Here is a 21,582-nt window from a genome sequence, read left to right as displayed (position 1 = left end):
CCTGGGCGACAGACAGCGAGACTCCATCTCAAAAAGAAAGAAAGTTCCGTAATAACCTTTAGCAGTCTCAGAAATGCATAATGATGGCAATCCATACTGAAATCCAGGCAGTACATAATTTTATCTTCCCAAAATTCTGGAACTCAGAACCGAGAACATTCTACTGCTGTATTAAAGCCCAGGAAACCGAAATCAGAGGATTTCACATAATAATCCGCCTACGCTTCTTACTCCTCGGTACTTTCTCGTTCTAGAACCACAGCCCGTCAGTGGGCGGGGCCTTATTGTCGGGAAAACTCGGCGGTGGGAGGAGTCCCTCCCAGATAGCTTCCGGAAGTGGGCGGGGCCTGACTTCCGGAACCTTTCGGACAGAGGCGGAGTCTTGTTCCGAGGACCATTCGGAAGAAGGCGGAGCCTACCTCGCATCAGGACCAGTCTGACTGCACCTGCATCCTAAGCTCAGAGCATCCCCGGAGGATCTTAAGAGCAGAGCGCAGCTGACAACCAGGGGCCGGACCGTCGCAGGAGGCGTCCGCTGGATACCTTCCCCTTTCCCTGACCTAGAGTTCTACAGCTGCGGCCTTAGTACTGATCGAGGGTTCCCAGCGTTGTCTCACCACTGCAAAAACGTTATAGCAACAGCTTCTGATTACGACATGGCTGAGATCACCAATATCCGACCTAGCTTTGGTAAGTAGACTCGGGAAAACTAAGCTCGAGGTGGCCAGAATGGTTGTAAGGCCAAGGGGGCCCAGCGGCAGGGCAGAGAATGCAGCCCAGACCAGAGCCTTCAGAGTGCGAGCCCCTCTAAAATCAGGCCTGTGGTGGTGGGTAGTGGGCAGTTGACAGTGCTTGAACTTGAGCTTATGGGCTGCAGGGACTGGCAGGGCCAGAGCCACACCGAGGGTGGGGAAGTCCAGGATGCTAAAGCCGTGTATGGTGCACTGTCAGCACTGCTGGAGGTGAGAAACAGCGAGCGTGCGGAGGACGTGAACCCCTCCTTCTGGGGGAGGAGAGGTGGGGGAGGCCGAGCCCTCCCCCTTGGGGCACGCAGGGCGGTGCCCCTTCCTCCCCCTCCCATTCCTAAGGGCTGCGGGGGAGGGAGGTGACAAGGGGGATGGGGCATCAAGATGGCAGCTTGGAGCCTGTGGGCTGTGTGGCTGGCAGCCAGGGGAGGCGGCGGCCTCTGGGGAAAGAGGGGTGCGGGGGTGGGGAGCAAAAAGGAAGCCACTCCTTAAGCCGGTCAGCTGGATGCCGGGCCTGGAAGGAAACGTGAGCCCTGCAAGCTCCATTCCGCATCGTAATGGTGGGGTCCATCCGATGCTACCAAATGGCGCTTGGCGCTGCCGGGCTGGGGGATGACGTGATGTCTATTTCTGGGCTCCTGGCAGCGCCAAGGCTCTCCTTCCGGGGCCTTTGTTCCCTGTTTCCCTGGGCTGGCTTTTTTAAAAGGGGGACTAACCCGCGCTGGTGCTGGCGGGGGCGCGATCCAGGCCGGAGGGGGAGGAGCGAAAGAGGCCCAGCCCGGGGGAGGCTGCTTTGTGTACCGCAGAAAGCATTACGTCATCTCAGAGCCTCTGGTCCCCGACACAGCCCTGTGGGCTCTAAGATTAGTTTTACACTACCTGGAGCAGAAAGTGGAGTGGAAAATAGGGAAGAAGGTGGCAAAGACAAGCTTAAGGAGGAAGTTTTTTCCTCTCTGGGGACTCTTCCAGTGTATCCTAAAGGAGCAAACTTCCTGTGTTATGCTTTCCTGGTCAAATAAATAAAATATAATTGCCCTGCTTCTCCTTGATTCTACTATAGTTTAGATGGGGGAAGCCAGTGAGAGTTGCTGCCAAAGAACCTTCTTATTCCTTCAGGGATTCTATCCCTCAGACAATCCAGAAGGTGTGACCATCAGGACTCCAGTACTTGGGGTGGAGACACAATCCGGCTAGGAAATGGCTTTTCTCATTCCTGAGTAAGAGGTACAGTGAAATGAGCAGAATCCAGTGTGCTCTATCCTCTAAGAAATAAGGAAGAAGAAATCAAATCAAATGTATTCAGATAACAGATCTTCGCACTCATTAACTACTTGTTCTCACTTATTCCCCAAGGCTAAATCTTGATTGTATTTTTTTCTTCCACTTCACCTTCTGCATTTTATTCTTTGAGTTCTAAGTTTCTAAAACAAAAGTCCCTTTTGTGATCACATGAGCAATTCATGATTTCTTCCTTCTTATGCCCTTCCAACAGATTCCTTTCTCTAATTGCAGGTCCAGAATCCTTGAAAAAAGAGATGGTGTGGAACATAATATAGTGATTTCTCTTAGAGGGACTATTACTGGAAAATGGAAAATAAATGATATCAAACTTTTGCATACTATATTTTATTTAATCCTAACAAATACTCCCCCGTATGTGTTTTTTTGTTTTTTTTTTTTGAGATGGAATCTTGCTCTGTCTCCAGGCTGGAGTGCAGTGGAGCGATCTCTGCTTACTGCAACCTCTGCCTCCCCAGTTCAAGAGATTTTTCTGCCTCAGCCTCCCAAGTAGCTGGGACTACAGGTGCATGCCACCACACCCAGCTAATTTTTGTACTTTTAGTAGAGATGAGGTTTCACCATGTTGGCCGGGAAGGTCTCAATCTCTTGACTCATGATCCACCCTCCTCAGCCTCCCAAAGTGCTGGGATTACAGGCATGAACCACCATGCCCATGTATGTGTACTTGCCAGACAAGGAAACCAAGGCCCAGAAATAAAATAACTTAGCTAAAGTCGAACAAACGAGTAAAGGTAGTGCTAGGATTTTTTTTTTTTTTTTTTTTTTTTTTTTTTTTTTTTTTTGAGACAGAGTTTCGCTATTGTTGCTCAGGCTGGCGTGCAATGGCGCAATCTTGGCCCGCCACAACTTTTGCCTTCCGGGTTCAAGCGATTCTCCTGCCTCAGCCTCCCGAGTAGCTGGGATTACAGGGATGCACCACCATGCCTGGCTAATTTTGTATTTTTAGTAGAGACGGAGTTTCTCAATTTGGTAAAGCTGGTCTCGAACTCCTGACCTCAGGTGATCCGCTCGCCTCGGCCTCTCAAAGTGCTGGGATTACACGCGTGAGCCACCGTGCCCGGCCAATGTTAGGATTTAAACCAATGTCTGGCTGAAGCCAAAATTTATTCTCATTCCATTGTACTCTACTGGCCTACTTGACAGTGAAAGGCTGTTTAGGAAAGGGAGTATCAATCAAAGCAGTTCTGGTCAGAGGCTGAAGGAGCTGGCCAATAGCCCAGATGTGTCTTGCAGGTCTTTAAACCATTACAGAGGGTCTCTTACATAGAAAACTGCCACTTCTGAATTTTCGCATCTCATGGAGTACTTCATTTCAAATGCCACAGCACTTGGGTGATACACCAAGCCAACACTCAATTATCCATGACCATGGAGGACAAAAGGAGCAAGAAGCACAAGTCACTGCAATTTACAGCTACTTTAAAACACTCACTTCAGCCATTAGTTTCAACTTCCATTTCCCACCAAGCTTTTGACTCAAGTAAGAAAGAGAGCTCTGGATTTCAACATCTTGATGTTTCTAGCTCACTGTCTTGGGTTTCAGGAAGAGAGGCAAGAGTTAAGAATTACTAAAGCTGGGCGCGGTGGCTCAAGCCTGTAATCTCAGCACTTTGGGAGGTTGAGGCGGGTGGATCATGAGGTCGAGAGATGGAGACCATCCTGGTCAACATGGTGAAACCCCGTCTCTACTCAAAATACAAAAAATTAGCTGGGCATGGTGGCGCATGCCTGCAATCCCAGCTACTCAGGAGGCTTAGGCAGGAGAATTTTCTGAACCCAGGAGGCGGAGGTTGCGGTGAGCCGAGATGGCGCCATTGCACTCCAGCCTGGGTAACAAGAGCGAAACTCTGTCTCAAAAAAAAAAAAAAAAAAAAAAATTACTAAAATGAAGAAAGGAGAGCAAAAATAGGAAACAAGGCCAGGGAGACCACATAGGTAATTCAAAGATGGGTTCATCTGTTTCTCTTCTCCTTCTCTATCCTCCTGGAACATGAGAATTCTTCATCGTCTCTCTTTTCTACCATATCTCCATTTTCTAACAATACAAGCTGATGCATTGTAAGCTTGTAAGCAGAAGTGGGTTCCCCAACTTCTGCATGGAATAAATCTATGATAGAGCCAAAAGAATTGCCCAGTATCTACTAATCTGGGCCTTTAGATCTCCCTTTACGATCGTTCTCAAAGATATACCTGTCTTGGTAGTTTCCTGTGTTCCTCTTCTCATAGAGACAGTGTTCAGTTTCACTAATGAGTAGCAAGCAATTGGCAGGAAAGCACCTGATTGCTGAATGGAGAGCGATTCTTAGGCTGTGCCCATTCTTATTGGCAACTGAATCCAATTAGTTGTTCAAACAAATATTTACTGAATTCCTATTAGAAGCAAGAGACTCTGAGGGATTCATAGATGCATGGGATATTGTTCCTGCCTGCCTTCAAGTAGCTTACCACCGAGGCTGTCTCTGTTTTGTGAAAACTTTCCCTAAAAGCTATTTGATTGAACACTTTGAGATGAAACACTATTATTATTTGGTATGGATATAGACATGATCACCTTGATTTATTTTGTTAATAAGGTTTTGCTCCTTATCTATATTACTTTAAAATGTATCTAGGTACCGTGAGTCACCCCTGTAATTCCAGCAACTCAAGAGAGACAAGAGGATCTTGAGGCCAAGAATTTGAGACCAGACTGGGCAACACAGCAAGACCTTGTCTCTAAAAAAAATTGTTTTAATTAGCCAGGCATGATGGCATGGACCTGTAGTACCAGCTATTCAGGAGTCTAGAGTACTAAGATAGCGTGAGTCCAGGAGTTCAGCGCTTCAGTGAGCTGTGATTGCACCACTGCATTCCAGCCTGGGTCACAGAGTGAGACCCTGTCTCTAAAAAATAATAATAATAAGTATATATTTTAAATAAAATGTAACTTGGTTAGGCATAGTGTCTTACACCTGGAATCCCAGCAATTTGGTGGAGACTAAAGCAGGAGAATCACTTGAGCCCAGGAGTTCAAGATGAGCCTGGACAATATAGCGAAGGCTCATCTCTAAAAAAAATCAAAAAATTGGCTAGGCACAGTGGCTCACACTTGCAATCATAGCCATTCCAGAGTCTAGGGTAGTAAGATGGCTTGAGCCCAGGAGTCTGATGCTGCAGTGAGCTGTGATTGCATTCCAGCCTGGGCCACAGAGTGAGACCCTGTCTCTAAAAAATAATAATAATAAGTGTATATATATATATATATATATATATATATATATATATATATTTTTTTTTTTTTTTTTTTTTGAGACGGAGTTTCGCTCTTATTACCCAGGCTGGAGTGCAATGGCACGATCTCGGCTCACTGCAACCTCCGCCTCCTGGGCTCAGGCAATTCTCCTGCCTCAGCCTCCTGAGTAGCTGGGATTACAGGCACGCGCCACCATGCCCAGCTAATTTTTTGTATTTTAAGTAGAGACGGGGTTTCACCATGTTGACCAGGATGGTCTCGATCTCTTGACCTCATGATCCACCCACCTCGGCCTTCCAAAGTGCTGGGATTACAGGCTTGAGCCACCGCGCCTGGCCAATAAGTGTATATTTTTAATAAACTGTAACTCCTCCTTAGTTAGGCATGGTGGGAGGCTGAGATGAACAGATCACTTGAGGTCAGGGGTTCGAGACCAGCCTGGCCAACATGGTGAAACCCTGTCTTTAGTAAAAATACAAAAATAGCCAGGCATGGTGGCACATGCCTGTAATCCCAGCTACTCAGAAGGCTGAGTCAGGAGAATCACTTGAACCTGGGAGGTGGAGGTTGCAGTGAGCCAAGGTCGCACCATTGTACTCCAGTCTGGGCAAGGAAGCAGACTCCATCTCAAAAAAGAAAAGAAAAGAATTAGCCAGGAGTGATGGCACATGCCTGTAGTCCCAGTTACTCAGGAGGCTGAGGCAAGAGGATCATTTGAGCTGGGAAGGTCAAGGCTGCAATAAGCTGTGACCATGCCACTGCACTCCAGCCTGTATGACATGGCAAAATTCTGTCTCTACAAAAAATACGAAAATTAGTCCAGTGTGATGGCGTGTGCCTGTAGTCCCAGCTACTTAGGAGGCTGAGGCAGGAGGATCACTTGAGCCCAAGTGAGGGAGGTTGCAGTGGGCTGAGTTTGTGCCATTGCACTCCAGCCTGGGTGACAGAATGAGACCCTGTCTCAAAAGAAAAAAAAAAAAAAAAAAGTAAGCTCTACTACAGTGCCTGGCAGGGACATAGAAACTTTCACAAAAAAATCACAGTTTTATGATTGTCACTGCTGTGTACAATATTATATGTGTATCATGACCAGTGCAGATGAAATTATACCTGCCTCTCCTGTAATCTGGACATCGTGCTCGTAGTATTGTGCTCACTGTGCTCAGAGGCTTTCTAGAGAAGATAAACCTTTCATCCAGGTTTGGAGGGAAGAAAAAGCCATGGATTGGTTGGAGACAATAGGAGACAATACCTTTAATAGAAGGGAAAATAGTAGGCATTAACCTAATTATAGTCCAAGCTTGCGGTTGCCTACATTCTTAAGACATTTTTGCCTAAACTCATCAAGTGAGGTTATTGCCAAATAGAAATTTACATTTATCCATGATATATGTAATCATCTTGACTTAATCCTCTCTTTTCTTTCTTTCTTTTTTTTTTTTTTGAGAGAGAGTCTTGCTCTGTCACCCAGGCTGGAGTGCAATAGTTTGATCTCAGCTCACTGCAGCCTCCGTCTCCCAGGTTCAAACTATTCTCCTGCCTCAGCCTCCCAAGTAGCTGGAATTACAGGCGCTTGCCACCATGCCCAGCTAATTTTTGTATTTTTAGTAGAGACAGGATTTCACCATGTTGGCCAGGCTGATCTCAAACTCCTGACCTCAGGTGATCTGCCCGCCTCAGCCTCCCAAAATGCTGGGGTTACAGGCGTGAGCCACCACACTTGGCCTCAATCCTCTCTTTGTAATCTGTGGAGGCTGTTTTGAATTCACTGACTCTCGTTCACTGAGCACTTACTATGTGCTGCATGGTTCTAGAACCTGGGTCTATAGCAGTGAAAAAACAGAAAAAGTTCCCACTTTATTAAGCTTGTCTAATGATCAAAGACAGATTTATAAATATATATCAGGATAATAAGCTCCATGAAGAAAAATAAGGAAGGGTGTTGGGGACATTATCTTAATTGGGACAGACAGGAAATATTTCTTTTATGCAGTGAGGATTGAGGCTCACAATAAGGGAAGCAGTGAGCTGCACAGATGCCTGGTACAAGAATGTTTCAGGCCCAGCGTGATGGCTCACACCTGTAATCCCAGCACTTTGTGAGGCTGAGGTGGTGGATCAGCTGAGGTTGAGAGTTTGAGACCAGCCTGACCAACATGGAGAAACCCTGTCTCTACTAAAAATATAAAATTAGCCGGGTGTGGTGGCACATGCCTGTAATCCCAGCTACTCAGGAGGCTGAGGCAAGAGAATTGCTTAAACCCAGGAGGCAGAGGTGAGCCAAGATGAGCAAAACTCCCTCTCAAAAAAAAAAAAAAAAAAAAAAAAAAAGAATGTTTCTAAAAGAATGTGGAATATGCTGGAATTATGTTTATTTCCTTTTTTTTTCCTTGCTGTGTTGTCCAGACTGGAGTACAGTGGCATGATCTTAGCTCACTGCAACCTCTCACTCCCAGACTCAAGTGATCCTCCCACGTTGCCTCCCAAATAGCTGGGACTACAGGTGCATGCCACCATGCCCTGCTAATTTTTGTAATTTTTTTTGGTAGAGATGGGGTTTTGCCATGTTGCCCTAGCTGCATTTATTTCCTTAGTTTCTCCCTGCCTTCCAAGTGATCCTTTAAAATGTAAAGTGGAAAAACTGTAGGCCTTATCTGGACCTTTAAGGCCTAAACCCAACTTAGCATCAATAAACTTGAAGGGGCGAAAAAAACCCTAAGCATAACTATCTAAGGCAGGGGTCCAATTTTTGTGGGAAAAGATAGGGTATGGGAAACGGAAAAAAAAAATCTATTTTTCTCTTTTTAAAATTTTTTTTAACTTTATTTTTTAAGAGACAGGGTCTCCCTATGTTGCCGAGGCTGGAGTGCAGTGGCTATTCACAGGCCCAGTCCCACTACTGATCAGCATGGGAGTTTTGACCTGCTGTGTTTCCAACGTGGGCTGGTTCACCCCTACTTAGACAACCTGGTGGTCCCCCGCTCCCGGGAGGTCACCATATTGATGCCGAACTTAGTGCAGACACCCAATTGGCATAGCGCACTACAGCCCAGAACTCCTGGACTCAAGCAATTCTCCACCCTCAGCCTCCCAAGTAGCTGGGACTACAGGCACGTGCCACCTGTGCCTGGCTATTTTTCTTTTTTTTTTTTTTTTTTTCTTTTTGTGATGGAGTTTCGCTCTGTTACCCAGGCTGGAGTTCAGTGGCATGATCTCTGCTCACTGCAACCTCTGCCTCCTGGGTTCAAGCTATTCTCCTGCCTCAGCCTCCTGAGTAGCTGGGATTACAGGTGTGTGCCATCACACTTGGCTAATTTTGTATTTTTTTAACAGAGACAGGGTTTTGCCATGTTAGCCAGGCTGGTTTCGAACTCCTGACCTCAGGTGATCTGCCTGGGCCTTGGCCCCCGCAAAGTGCTGTGATAACAGGCATGAGCCTGTTTCTCTTTAGTTATTTGTTCATCCAACAAATATGTATTAAGTGCCTACTATGTGTTTTGGGTGCCGAGGATACAGCAATGAACAAAACAGACATAAATTTTTGTCCTCATGAGGCTTATATTCTAGTAAAGATAAACAATCATTGTAAAATAATGTGTGTGTGGGTGTTTATTCTTACATATTTGTGTATGTGTTTTATTTATTTTTTCTTATATGTGTGGGGGTGTGTATATTGAGAGAGAGAATGACAGGGCATGCCAAAAAAAATTAAGCAAGGCTAGGAAGAGTGGGTGGCAAGGATGAAGATTGCACTTTTAAATAGGGGAGTCAGGAAAGGCCTAAGAAGGTGACATTTGAGCAAAGATAGGACATTTTCCACTAATAGGAAAGAAAATCCCTATTTCTTCCAGCAAAGGATTTATTAAGGTAATAATAAAAAGAGAAAGTCCCTATTTCTTCCTATTTAGAATAATGTATGTATACATGAATACACACACACACGCACACAAACACACGCACACACACACACACACACACACACACACCTATACGCACCTATTTTATCCCTACAATGGATATATTCATCCTGGAGGAATACTTCTTTTTTTTATTTTTGGAGACGAAGTCTCGCACCATCACCCAGGCTGGAGTGCAGCGGCATGATCTCAGCTCACTGCAACCTCTGCCTCCCAGGTTCAAGTGATTCTCCTGCATCAGCCTCCCAAATAGCTGGGATTACAGGCACATGCTAGCACGCCCAGCTAATTTTTTATATTTTTAGTAGAGATGGGGTTTCACCATGTTGGTCAGGCTAGTCTTGAATTCCTGACTTCAAATGATCTGCCCACCTCAGCCTCCCAAAGTGTTGGAATTACAGGTGGGAGTCACTGCATCCGGCCTTATATTTTAAATACCTGGGAGCTAAAATTTTGGAACACATTCTGAAAGTGTATAAGCCCAGAGTTCTTCCTTTTGCCATCTGTTCATTTTCACCACGCTGAGCACCCTACCAACACCATCTAAACTCAGCTCCAGGTGCTTCCTCCCTACCCTGACAGTGAGTCAGTCAATGCAGGCCCTGCTCTGGATGCTATAGCATATCCGCCTGAAACCAGAGATCTTGTGTAATAGTTGAAGTGAACGGGTGCCCATGTAAAAAGGTGATCTTAGAACATGTACAGAGCAGCTTTATGTGAAGCACAAATCAGTATGAACAAACCGAGTCTATAAGGGCAGAGAGAAGGTCTAGAAAAGAATAGAGGCAAGTGGGGTGCTTCAGAGAAGGCTTTCTAGAGAAGATAAGCCTTTCATCTAGGTTTGGCCAGAAGGAGAAGCCATGGCGTGGTGGGAGAGGTTGGGAGAGGGTGCCTCTAGTAGAAGGGGAAAGCTCTGAAGCCCTGAAGAGCACAGTGTGCTTTAGAGGCTAGACTGCAGATGAGCTTGGCTCCCGCAGCAGCACTGAGCAGGGGAGATCTAGACAGGAGGTAAAGTCCACGCGCCCTGACGCATCTCTGGTCTCCACCTTCAGATGTGTCACCAGTGGTGGCTGGCCTCATCGGGGCCTCTGTGCTGGTGGTGTGTGTCTCGGTGACCGTCTTTGTCTGGTCATGCTGCCACCAGCAGGCAGAGAAGAAGCACAAGAACCCACCATACAAGTTTATTCACATGCTCAAAGGTATCAGCATATACCCAGAGACCCTCAGCAACAAGAAGAAAATCATCAAAGTGCGGAGAGACAAAGATGGTACTGGGAGGGAAGGTGGACGTAGGAACCTGTTGGTGGATGCAGCAGAGGCTGGCCTGCTGAGCCAAGACAAAGGTCCCAGGGGGCCTAGCTCTGGATCTTGTATAGACCAATTACCCATCAAAATGGACTACGGGGAAGAACTAAGGAGCCCTATTACAAGCCTGACCCCTGGGGAGAGCAAAACCACCTCTCCATCATCTCCAGAGGAGGATGTCATGCTAGGATCCCTCACCTTCTCAGTGGACTATAACTTCCCGAAAAAAGCCCTGGTGGTGACAATCCAGGAGGCCCATGGGCTGCCAGTGATGGATGACCAGACCCAGGGATCTGACCCCTACATCAAAATGACCATCCTTCCTGACAAGCGGCATCGGGTGAAGACCAGAGTGCTGCGGAAGACCCTGGACCCTGTGTTTGATGAGACCTTCACCTTCTATGGCATCCCCTACAGCCAGCTGCAGGACCTGGTGCTGCACTTCCTCGTCCTCAGCTTTGACCGCTTCTCTCGGGATGATGTCATCGGCGAGGTCATGGTGCCGCTGGCAGGGGTGGACCCCAGCACAGGCAAGGTACAACTGACCAGGGACATCATCAAGAGGAACATCCAGGTAAGAAGTGTGTGTTGGGGAACAATGGTAGGCTGGGGGAGACAAGATCTCCAGGGAGAAATGGAAGGGGGAGGGTAGTGGGATGGTTGGCAAAGAACGGCCATAGAGAGGAAGCTCTTGGCTGTCAAGGATAAGCAGTGGTCAGAGTAAGACAGAGGACCTGGCAGGTTAGTCTCCTAAGAAGCAACTTACTGAGAAGAGAAGGTCAGAAAGCTTCTACCATTTCACCTGGTGGTTGGCATCCTGATACTATCCAGCTTGCTTGGAACAGGCTGGCCTACCAATTGTCAGTCATCCATCATATCAGGGATATGAGGGATACTTTCCTCTCCAAAATGATGTGTGATCTTCCTCCAGTGAATTTATTTCTCACAGCTAAGAAGCTATGACAGTAGTTCAGTAATTTTTCCTTCAGCCTCCCTTTCCCAACCCTAACCTAGGGGTATAAATAATATCATGTACATGCCTTTTCTTTCTTTCTTTTTTTTTTTTTTTTTTTTTTTTTTGAGACAGAGTTTCGCTCTTGGTACCCAGGCTGGAGTGCAATGGCGCGATCTCGGCTCACTGCAACCTCCGCCTGATGGGTTCAGGCAATTCTCCTGCCTCAGCCTCCTGAGCAGCTGGGATTACAGGCACGTGCCACCATGCCCAGCTAATTTTTTGTATTTTTAGTAGAGACGGGGTTTCACCATGTTGACCAGGATGGTCTCGATCTCTCGACCTCGTGATCCACCCGCCTCGGCCTCCCAAAGTGCTGGGATTACAGGCTTGAGCCACCGCGCCCAGCGACCTTCATGCCTTTTTCAGGGTATAACATAAGTGGTTAAAATAGCAAGGACTGCTGGGCATGGTGGCTCACGCTTGTAATCCCAGCATTTTGGCCGAGGCAGGCGGATCACGAGGTCAGGAGTTCAAGACCAACCTGGCCAACATGATGAAACCCCCATCTCTACTTAAAAAAAAAACACAAAAAAAAATTAGCCAGGCATGGTGGCGTGCGCCTATAATCCCAGCTACTTGGGAGGCTGAGGCAGGAGAATTGAACCTGGGAGGCAGAGATTGTAGTGAGCTGAGATCATGCCACTGCACTCCAGTCTGGGCGATGGTGCGAGACTCTATCAAAAAAAAAAAAAAAAAAGGCCGGGCGCAGTGGCTCAAGCCTGTAATCCCAGCACTTTGGGAGGCCGAGGCGGGTGGATCACAAGGTCGAGAGATCGAGACCATCCTGGTCAACATGGTGAAACCCAGTCTCTACTAAAAATACCAAAAAAAATTAGCTGGGCATGGTGGCGCGTGCCTGTAATCCCAGCTACTCAGGAGGCTGAGGCAGGAGAATTGCCTGAGCCCAGGAGGCGGAGGTTGCGGTGAGCTGAGATTGCGCCATTGCACTCCAGCCTGGGTAACGAGAGCGAAACTCCATCTCAAAAAAAAAAAAAAAAAAAAAAAGGAAAGAAAGAAATAGCAAGGACTTTGAAGTCAGACCTGAGTTTAAATGCAAATTCCACCAGCTAAGTGACCTTGGGCAAGCTGTTTCACTTCGCTAATCTCGGTTTCTTATAGGAATAGAGTAGGATAATGATTTTATATAGCCACTAGGACATAGTGAGCCTTCAATACATTGTGTCTGTTACTATTATTGTTAGTTCTATTTGTTAGTAAAATTTGATACCTGGGAGATGCATGTGGTTTGGCTTGTAAATATTTATATTTTGTTTTGACAAAGTGAAGGAAGACAAAGGAGGACTGAATCGGGGAAGGAGGTTCAGAAAGAATTTCAAGGCCACTAGAAACAACTGCATGTCTCCCAAAAAGAGGTCTGCCTATAGGCAGATCATACTTATCTATAGATACCTTTTTTTACCTGCAAGCCCTCACTGGATTCAGTGGGGAGACAGGGAGGCTCAGGATTGAAGAAGCTCCTAAGTTAGCAGGCGCAGAATGTGCACTGAGCACCAGGAACAAGGTTTGCCCACTGAAGAAGGGTACTGTGCCAAGTCTCGGTGGGGGACAGCAGGGCGCACACTCTCTGTGTGTGTTCTTGCCTTCTCTGCTCTGTAGTAGGCACCTGTCCCTCTGTGGCCAGCCCAGTCCTGCCTTTCATTGCCTGAAGGAACTGCTGCTGTCACCTGGCACACTCAGATCCACCTCACAGGGGCCAGGGAAGTCCAAGAACTTTGAAGAGTATTAGAGACATTTGGCCAGAGCATAAACAAGACACTGCCACAGTGTATCCTGGTTCTCAATGCCAGGATACAATGAGACATCCCAGAGCCCTGCACTGCGAGAGGATGTTCACATCCTCTGGAGTCGGAACCAGAAAGAGAAGTGAACAGAAAGAGAAGCAATGGCCTGTTTCGCCTTCACTCCCTTCCCCTCTCCTCCCATCTTTTTTTCCTCAGGGCTCTACTGACCCATTCCGCTGTTTCCTGATTCCCTTCACAGCCGCTCCCATCCTCCACTCCCTGCCTTGTCTACCTCTCCTTGAAGGAGGGTTCTTTCCAACACACCCTTCCCTGTGACGCCAACTTTGGTAAAGCCACCAACCAGCTGGACTGCTCCAGGCAGCTACACGCTTGCAGCCCAAGGCTGGGAGTGGAACATGGCCCTGTGCCAAGCTGCAGCTGGGAAGAGACTTGCAATGAAAGGGACTGATTTGAGCCGGGAACAAAACAGCCTCAAATCAAGGACACTGGACGCAGCCCAGACAATGGCGTTTGCTAAACTGCCAGGGGCTCTTGGCAAGAGCTACATTTCTTTTTTTTTTTTTTTTTTTTTTGAGACGGAGTTTTGCTCTTGTTACCCAGGCTGGAGTGCAATGGCGCGATCTCGGCTCACCGCAACCTCCGCCTCCCGGGTTCAGGCAATTCTCCTGCCTCAGCCTCCTGAGCAGCTGGGATTACAGGCACGCGCCACCATGCCCAGCTAATTTTTTGTATTTTTAGTAGAGACGGGGTTTCACCATGTTGACCAGGATGGTCTCGATCTCTCAACCTCGTGATCCACCCGCCTCGGCCTCCCAAAGTGCTGGGATTACAGGCTTGAGCCACCGCGCCCGGCCCTAAGAGCCACATTTCTTTCCACTTTATTAACTCCCTTGAGGAGGGATAAACCAGGGCTAGGAACCTGAGCAACACATGCCCTGGAAGAGGCCCGAGATAGGACACTCAGAGCCTGTGCAGCCGCACCCCAGAGCCTTCCCGCCTCCCAGGCTTCCTGAGCCCATTTTCCCAACCAGCGCCCGTAGGCAGGATTATGTTTCATCTGAGCCATGACTGTCATCTCCCTAGTCACTCATCCACTAGGTTCCCTAAAAGTGCAGGCTGCAAATGTCTATCCCAAATCCTCCCTACTGTAGCAAAGTAGGATCTCCCCTTGGTGAACACAAGCTAGAGCTGCTCTGAACTGTGCCACACTGGTTGTAAAGGGCTTTTTCACTCCAGGCTTACACAGACCAGGAAAAAGCTACTACATTCTAGCCTGGGTGACAGAATGAGACCCTGTCTCAAAATTAGAAAAAGAAAAGAAAATATGGCCAGGCACAGTGGCTCACACCTATAATCCTAGCAATTGGGAAGGCCAGGGCAGAAAGATTGCTTGAGCCCAGGAGTTTTGAAGTTGCAGTGAACTATTATCACAAACTGCCCTCCAGACCGAGCGACAGATCGTGTATGTGTATTGGCGGAGGAAAAGCGGGTGAGGTTGAATGCTAAGGTTTTGTCTTCCCATGGTTGTGATTTAGGGTAAGAAGGCTCTCAGGACATCTGGCCCCAAGAAGGGTTTATTGAGGTTATGCTGGTCCACCTAATGCAAGGGTTCCATGGTGAGAAAATCACTCTGAAAAAGATTCTGCTATTTATAGGAAAACAGATTATCTCTTGCCTAAGTATTATTTCTTTATTTCTTTTTTTTTTTTTTTTTTTTTTTTTCTGAGACAGAGTCTCACTCTGTTGCCCAGGCTGGGGTGCAGTGGCGTGATCTCTGCTCACTACAACCTCTACCTCTCAGGTTCAGGCAATTCTTCTGCCTCAGCCTCCTGAGTCACTGGGATTACAGGCGCCCACCACCATGCCCAGCTAATTTTTATAAGTTTAGTAGAGACAGGATTTCACCATGTTGGTCAGGCTGGTCTCGAACTCCTGACCTCGTGATCTGACTGCCTCAGCCTCCCAAAGTGCTGGGATCACAGGCATGAGCCACCGCGCCCAGGCTGCCTAAGTATTATTTCATCTGAGTTTATTCTTAGGACCACTGTTTGTGTTCCACTGAAGGAGCAAGGAGACTGCTCTCAGAAAGCTGAGCCCCACCGCTCTGTCAGGCATGATAAAATCCTTTCTCCCCCTTGTCCTTCTGCTTGCCTGCCCCCCAATGGGGTCTTTGCCTCACTAGGCCAAGGGGCTGGGAAACAGAGCTTGCTCCCAGCCTTCAATGGCTCTTTCAAAATAAAGAGCCATTGACATAGCTACTTGGAATTGGAATTGGGTAGAAAGAGAAAGGGAGGGGGCTGAGGGAACGACATTAAACTGTCTTCAGTGCAGAATGGAGTGGCATTCCGGTGGTGTTGTGGCTACAGACTTCGGCATCGCAAAGGAGTGCCGAGTGAGGACGGGCATTCTGCCCGTGTGAGGTGGCCCAAGGTGAAGGAGGGATCAGATGGAGGACAGTTGCCTGAGGAGTGATTTTAGGGGAGAAAATGATGAAAAGGGTAACCAGAAGTTGTCTGCTTTCCAAAAAAGACTAGGAAAGGGGCATGGGGATTTGGATTAGGAAGATTTTGCTAGAATAGATGATTTAGGATACAGAATTTTAAATAAATAATCAGAAAACCTAAGCTATAATCTTTGTCATTAATGTTATTCTTACAAATAAAACTGCTTTAAAAATCAAATGTCTGCCGGGCGTGGTGGCTCACGCCTGTAATCCCAGCACTTTGGGAGGCTGAGACGGGCGGATCATGAGGTCAAGAGATCAAGATCATCCTGGCCAACATGGTGAAACCCCGTCTCTACTAAAAATACAAAAATTAGCTGAGGCAAGAGAATCACTTGAACCCAGGAGGCGGAGGTTGCAGTGAGCCAAGATCGCACCACTGCTCTCCAGCCTGGCGACAGAGCGAGACTCTGCTTCAAAAAAAATCAAATGTCCCTTTCCCTTTACCTATCCTTCCTCTGTGTATAAAGTTAGAATTATATTTAAAGACTGCATATTTAGGCCAGGCACAGTGGCTCACGCTCATAATCCCACCACTTTGGAAGGCTGAGGCAGGCGTATTACAAGTTCAAGAGCTCAAGACCAGCCTGGCCAACACAGTGAAACCCCGTTTCTACTAAAAATACAAAAATTAGCTGGATGTAGTGGTGGGTACCTATAATTCCGGCTATTCAGGAGGCTGAGACAGGAGAATCTCTTGAATCCGGGAGGCAGAGGTCGCAGTCAGCCGAGATCATGCCACTGTACTCCAGTCTGGGCAACAGAGCTAGACTCCATCTCAAAAAGAAGAAAAAAGAATGCATATTTAGTATTTAGATACTCAGTATTGAAGGATGGCCCTAGAAAGGGATATCAAACCTAGCTAACATTTTGTAATTTTTGCAAACAGAGGGGAGCAGTAGCCAAAACAATGCAAAAGTCTTTCCTAGATCAGTGCTGTCGAATGATGATAGAAATGTTCTGTATTTGCACCATGCCGTGTGGTAGCTACTAGCTACATGTTGCTGTCGAGCACTTGAAATGTGACTAGTGTGACTGAGGAACTACAATGTTAATTTTATTTAGTTTAAATCAATTTAAATTAAAATTTAAATAGGCACCTGTAGCTAGTGGCTACTGTATTGGATAGCTCAGTTCTGAATGTTTTGGAAGACATTCAATTTTCTTTCTTTTTTTTTTTTTTTGAGACAGAGTTTCGGTCTTGTTACCCAGGCTGGAGTGCACTGGCACAATCTCGGCTCACTGCAACCTCCGCCTCCTGGGTTCAGGCAATTCTCCTGCCTCAGCCTCCTGAGTAGCTGGGATTACAGGAACGCGCCACCATGCCCAGCTAATTTTTTGTATTTTTAGTAGAGACGGGGTTTCACCATGTTGACCAGGATGGTCTCGATCTCTTGACCTCGTGATCCATCCGCCTCGGCCTCCCAAAGTGCTGGGATTACAGGCGTGAGGCACCGCGCCCAGCCTTTTTTTTTTTTTTTTTTTAAAGATAGGGTTTCACCATGTTGATCAGGCTGGTCTTGAACTCCCAACCTCAGGTGATCCGCCCACCTTGGCCTCCAAAGTGGTTGGATTACAGGCGTGAACCTCCACGCCTGGCCTCAATTTTCTTTTCCATAAGGGATTACTTTCCATTTGATGTGGCTAATAGCAAAAATGAGTTTATATTCACTAATTATATTCTGACTTCTGGCAAAAGGAAACAGCCCAGAAGTATACTGGATGGCAAGGGCAACCAGACTGTAATTCAAAACTGGTTGAGGGCCGGGCATGGTGGTTCACACCTATAATCCCAGCACTTTAGGAGGCTGAGGTGGGGGTATTGCTTCCACTCAGGAGATCAAGACTAGCCTGGCCAACATGGCAAAACTCCAGGCGTGGTGGTTCATGCCTGTAATCCCAGCTACTCAGGAGGCTGAGATACCAGAATCGCTTGAACCCGGGAGGCAGAGGTTACAGCGAGCTGAGATCGTGCCACTGCACTACAGCCTGGGTGATAGAGCTAGACCCTGTCTCAAGGGGAAAAACAAATAAACAAAACAAACACATACTGGCTGAGGGACCAACATGGTCGCTCACATCTGTAATCATAGCACTTTGGGAGGCTGAGACAGGCAGATCACTTGAGGCCAGGAGTTTGAGACCAGCCTGGGAGCAAAACACCACCTTTACCAAAAATACAAAAATAGCTGAGCGTGATATCACATGCCTGTAGTCCAAGCTACTCTAGATGCTGAGGTGGGAGGATCACTTGAGCCCTGGAGGTCAAGGCTGCAGTGAGTCAAGATCACGCTACTGCACTCCAGCCTGGGCAACAGAGTGAGACCCTATCTCAAAAATAAAAATAAAATAAAACTGGCTGAGGGTACTTCCCATGGAAGGTACAATTAAGAGCTGACAATATATATGTTATGGGTAAGGGCAAAATGTGAGGCTTCTCTCTAGTATAGAAAAACCATGACAATCTTTTGATTCCCTTTTGTATTTTAATTTCTTTTTTTTTTTTTTTTTGAGACGGAGTTTTGCTCTTGTTACCCAGGCTGGAGTGCAATGGCGCGATCTCGGCTCACCGCAACCTCCACCTCCTGGGTTCAGGCAATTCTCCTGCCTCAGCCTCCTGAGTAGCTGGGATTACAGGCACGCGCCACCACGCCCAGCTAGTTTTTTGTATTTTTAGTAGAGACGGGGTTTCACCATGTTGACCAGGATGGTCTCGATCTCTCGACCTCGTGATCCACCCGCCTCGGCCTCCCAAAGTGCTGGGATTACAGGCTTGAGCCACCGTGCCCGGCTGTATTTTAATTTCAAAAGCTAAGGAGTGGATTTAAACTTTAGTTGTTTTTTTGGTTCAAACAATTCTCCTGCCTCAGTCTTCCGAGTAGCTGGGATTACAGGTGCCCACCACCACACCCAGCTAATTTTTGTATTTTTAATAGAGATGGGGTTTCACCATGTTGGCCAGGCTGATCTTGAATTCCTTACCTCATGATCCACCTGCCTCGGCCTCCCAAAGTGCTGGGATTACAGCAGTGAGCCACTGCGCTGGCCATTTTTTGTATTTTTTTATTTTTTATTTATTTTTATTTTTTATTTTTTATTTATTTATTTATTTTGAGACGGAGTTTCGCTTTTGTTACCCAGGCTGGAGTGCAATGGCGCGATCTTGGCTCACCGCAACCTCTGCCTCCTGGGTTCAGGCAATTCTCCTGCCTCAGCCTCCTGAGTAGCTGGGATTACAGGCATGTTGCCACCATGCCCAGCTAATTTTTTGTATTTTTAGTAGAGACGGGGTTTCACCATGTTGACCAGGATGGTCTCGATCTCTCGACCTCGTGATCCACCCGCCTTCGGCCTCCCAAAGTGCTGGGATTACAGGCTTGAGCCACCGCGCCCGGCGTATTTTTTAATTTTTTTAAATAATTTTCTTTTTTAGAGACCAGGTCTTGCTATGTTACCCAGGCTGGAGTGCAGTGGCTATTCACAGGCGTGATCCCACTACTGCTCAGCACGGGAGTTTTGACCTGCTCTGTTTCTGACCTGGGCCAATTCACCCCTCCTTAGGCAACCTGATGGTCCCCCACTTCGGGGAGGTCACCATATTGATGCTGAACTCAGTGCAGACACCTGATCGGCATAGCGCACTACAGCCCAGAACTCCTGAGCTCAAGAGATCCTCCAGCCTCAGCCTCCCGAGTAGCTGGGACTGCAGGCACGCGCCACAGCGCCCGGCCATTTTTTGTATTTTAGTAGAGACAGGCTTTCACCATGTTGGCCAGGCTGGTTTTGAACTCCTGACCTCAAGTGATCTGCCTGCCTCAGCCTCCCAAAGCTGTATGATTACAGGCATGAGCCACCGATTCCGGCCTAGTTATTTTTTATGCCCTACGAGAGGCATTTCCATATGCTTCTATGATGAAACATAGACTCAAGAAATTTTTAAAATCATGAAATATCACAGTTTCATTCCTTGAGATGACTTAAGGGCTACAATCGAAGCACAAATTATTAGGCTTGTTTCTTGTTTTTTATTGATGAGTTAATTAACATATTTGTTGCTGTTCTTTTCTGCACCAGACATACCTGAGCAGATAGTGATCTAGCCTGGGAGCTTTTTAAGGGTAGGATTCCTCAGTACCCATCTTTTCAGCCCTAGCTTCTAGCAGAGTGCCTGGCACTTAAGAAGTGCCTAATAAGTCATTTTTGTGGGTGTGTGGTGTATATAAGGTTGATGATGAGCACAGTCTATTTTTGATCAATTTAAGAATTCCTAGAGTAGATGACATTTCTTTGGGGCTCTGAAGAATACAAGGAATAAAGGTGATACTGGGGGGGATGATTTTTTCCAAATTTAACTTATTATGTTGCCAGGCACAGTGGCTCACACCTGTAATCCCAGCACTTTGGGAGGTGGAGGCGAGTGGGTCATGAGGTCAAGTGATCATGGCCATCCCGGTCAACAAGGTGAAAACCCGTCTCTACTAAAAATACAAAAAATTAGCTGGGCATGGTGCCTATAATCCCAACCACGCAGGAGGCTGAGGCAGAATTGCCTGAACCCAGGAGGCAGAGGTTGCGGTGAGCCGGGATCGCGCCATTGCACTCCAGCCTGTAACAAGAACGGAACTCCATCTCAAAAAAAAAAACACCTCCTTTTGTTTTCTTTATGCCAGTCTCATCCCCACTTTCTTTCTTTTTTTGTTTTTGAGACAGAGTCTTGCTCTGTTGTCCAGGCTGGAGTGCAGCGGCATAATCTTGGCTCACTGCAACCTACGCCTCCCGGGTTCAAGCAATTCTCCTGCCTCAGCCTCCTGAGTAGCTGGGATTACAGGCATGTGCCACCATGCCTGGCTAATTCTTTTTTTGTATTTTTAGTAGAGACGGAGGTTTTACCATACTGACCAGGCTGGTCTCAAACTCCTGACCTTGTAATCCACCTGCCTCCGCCTCCCAAAGTGCTGGGATTACAGGCCTGAGCCATCACGCTCAGCCCACCTCATCCCCACTTTCTAAAGCTAAGAACACAAGAAAGAGTCCACCCTTTCCTCCCTCTTCCCCACGCTTCACAGCCAATTAACTGCCCAAACCTAAAAAACCCTGACAGTTCTTCCTGAGACATATTTCACCTCCATGTCCATCTCCTCTGCCATAGCCCTAGCTCCAGTCCCCATCACCTCTTCTGTAGCCCGTAGCAGCAGCCTCTTTTTGACAGGGTCTCGCTCTGTGTCCCAGGCTGGAGTGCAGTGGCTCAATCACAGCTCGCTACAGCCTCGACCTCCTGGGCTCAATCAATCCTCTCAAGTAGCTGGGACTATAGGCACCCACCACTGCACCCAGCTAATGTTTGCAGCGATGGGGTCTCACCATGTCCCCCAGGCTGATCTCAAAGTCCTGGGCTCCAGCAATCTACCCACCTCAGCCTGCCAAAAGCGCTGAGATGATAGACATGAGCTACCATGCCCAGCCTGCAGCTGCCTCTTAACGGAGCTTTCTGATGTCGGTCTTTCTCGACTTTAGTTCATTCTCCAGCTTCTCCAAAATAATAATCATTTTAATAAAATGATGACAACTGGCCAGGCGTGGTGGCTTACGGCTGTAATCCCAGCAATTTGGGAGGCCAAGGTGAGTAGATTGCTTGAGCCCAGGAATCTGAGACCAGCCTGGGCAACCTAGTGAAACCCTATCTTTACAACAAATACAACATTCAGCTGCGCATGGTGGTGCACACCTGTAGTCCCAGCTGCTCAGGAGGCTCAGGTGGGAGGATCTCCTGAGCCCAGGAGGTAGAAGTTGCAGAAAGCC

General features: G+C 47.3%; 1 protein-coding gene across 2 annotated transcripts in view; it reads left to right on the top strand.

Moving 5' to 3' along the window:
• The first annotated feature begins 389 nt into the window (after nucleotides 1-389).
• The window catches only part of SYT11 (synaptotagmin 11), a 28,526-nt gene continuing 7,333 nt past the window's right edge, over nucleotides 390-21,582 (top strand). Inside the window, exons 1-2 of one of the 2 annotated variants that reach the window (XM_074389876.1) lie at nucleotides 390-690; nucleotides 10,250-11,076. In XM_074389876.1, the coding sequence (XP_074245977.1) occupies nucleotides 657-690; nucleotides 10,250-11,076 (861 nt within the window). In that variant the 5' untranslated portion in view covers nucleotides 390-656. The remainder of the gene's footprint in view (nucleotides 691-10,249; nucleotides 11,077-21,582) is intronic. The other variant, XM_074389875.1, reaches the window with a different exon arrangement.

Source organism: Saimiri boliviensis, chromosome 19, assembly GCF_048565385.1.
Source record: "Saimiri boliviensis isolate mSaiBol1 chromosome 19, mSaiBol1.pri, whole genome shotgun sequence".
Taxonomy (NCBI): Eukaryota; Metazoa; Chordata; class Mammalia; order Primates; family Cebidae; genus Saimiri; species Saimiri boliviensis.
The sequence above is the reverse complement of the archived record's forward strand: the minus strand, read 5'-3'. Positions and strand labels throughout refer to the sequence as shown.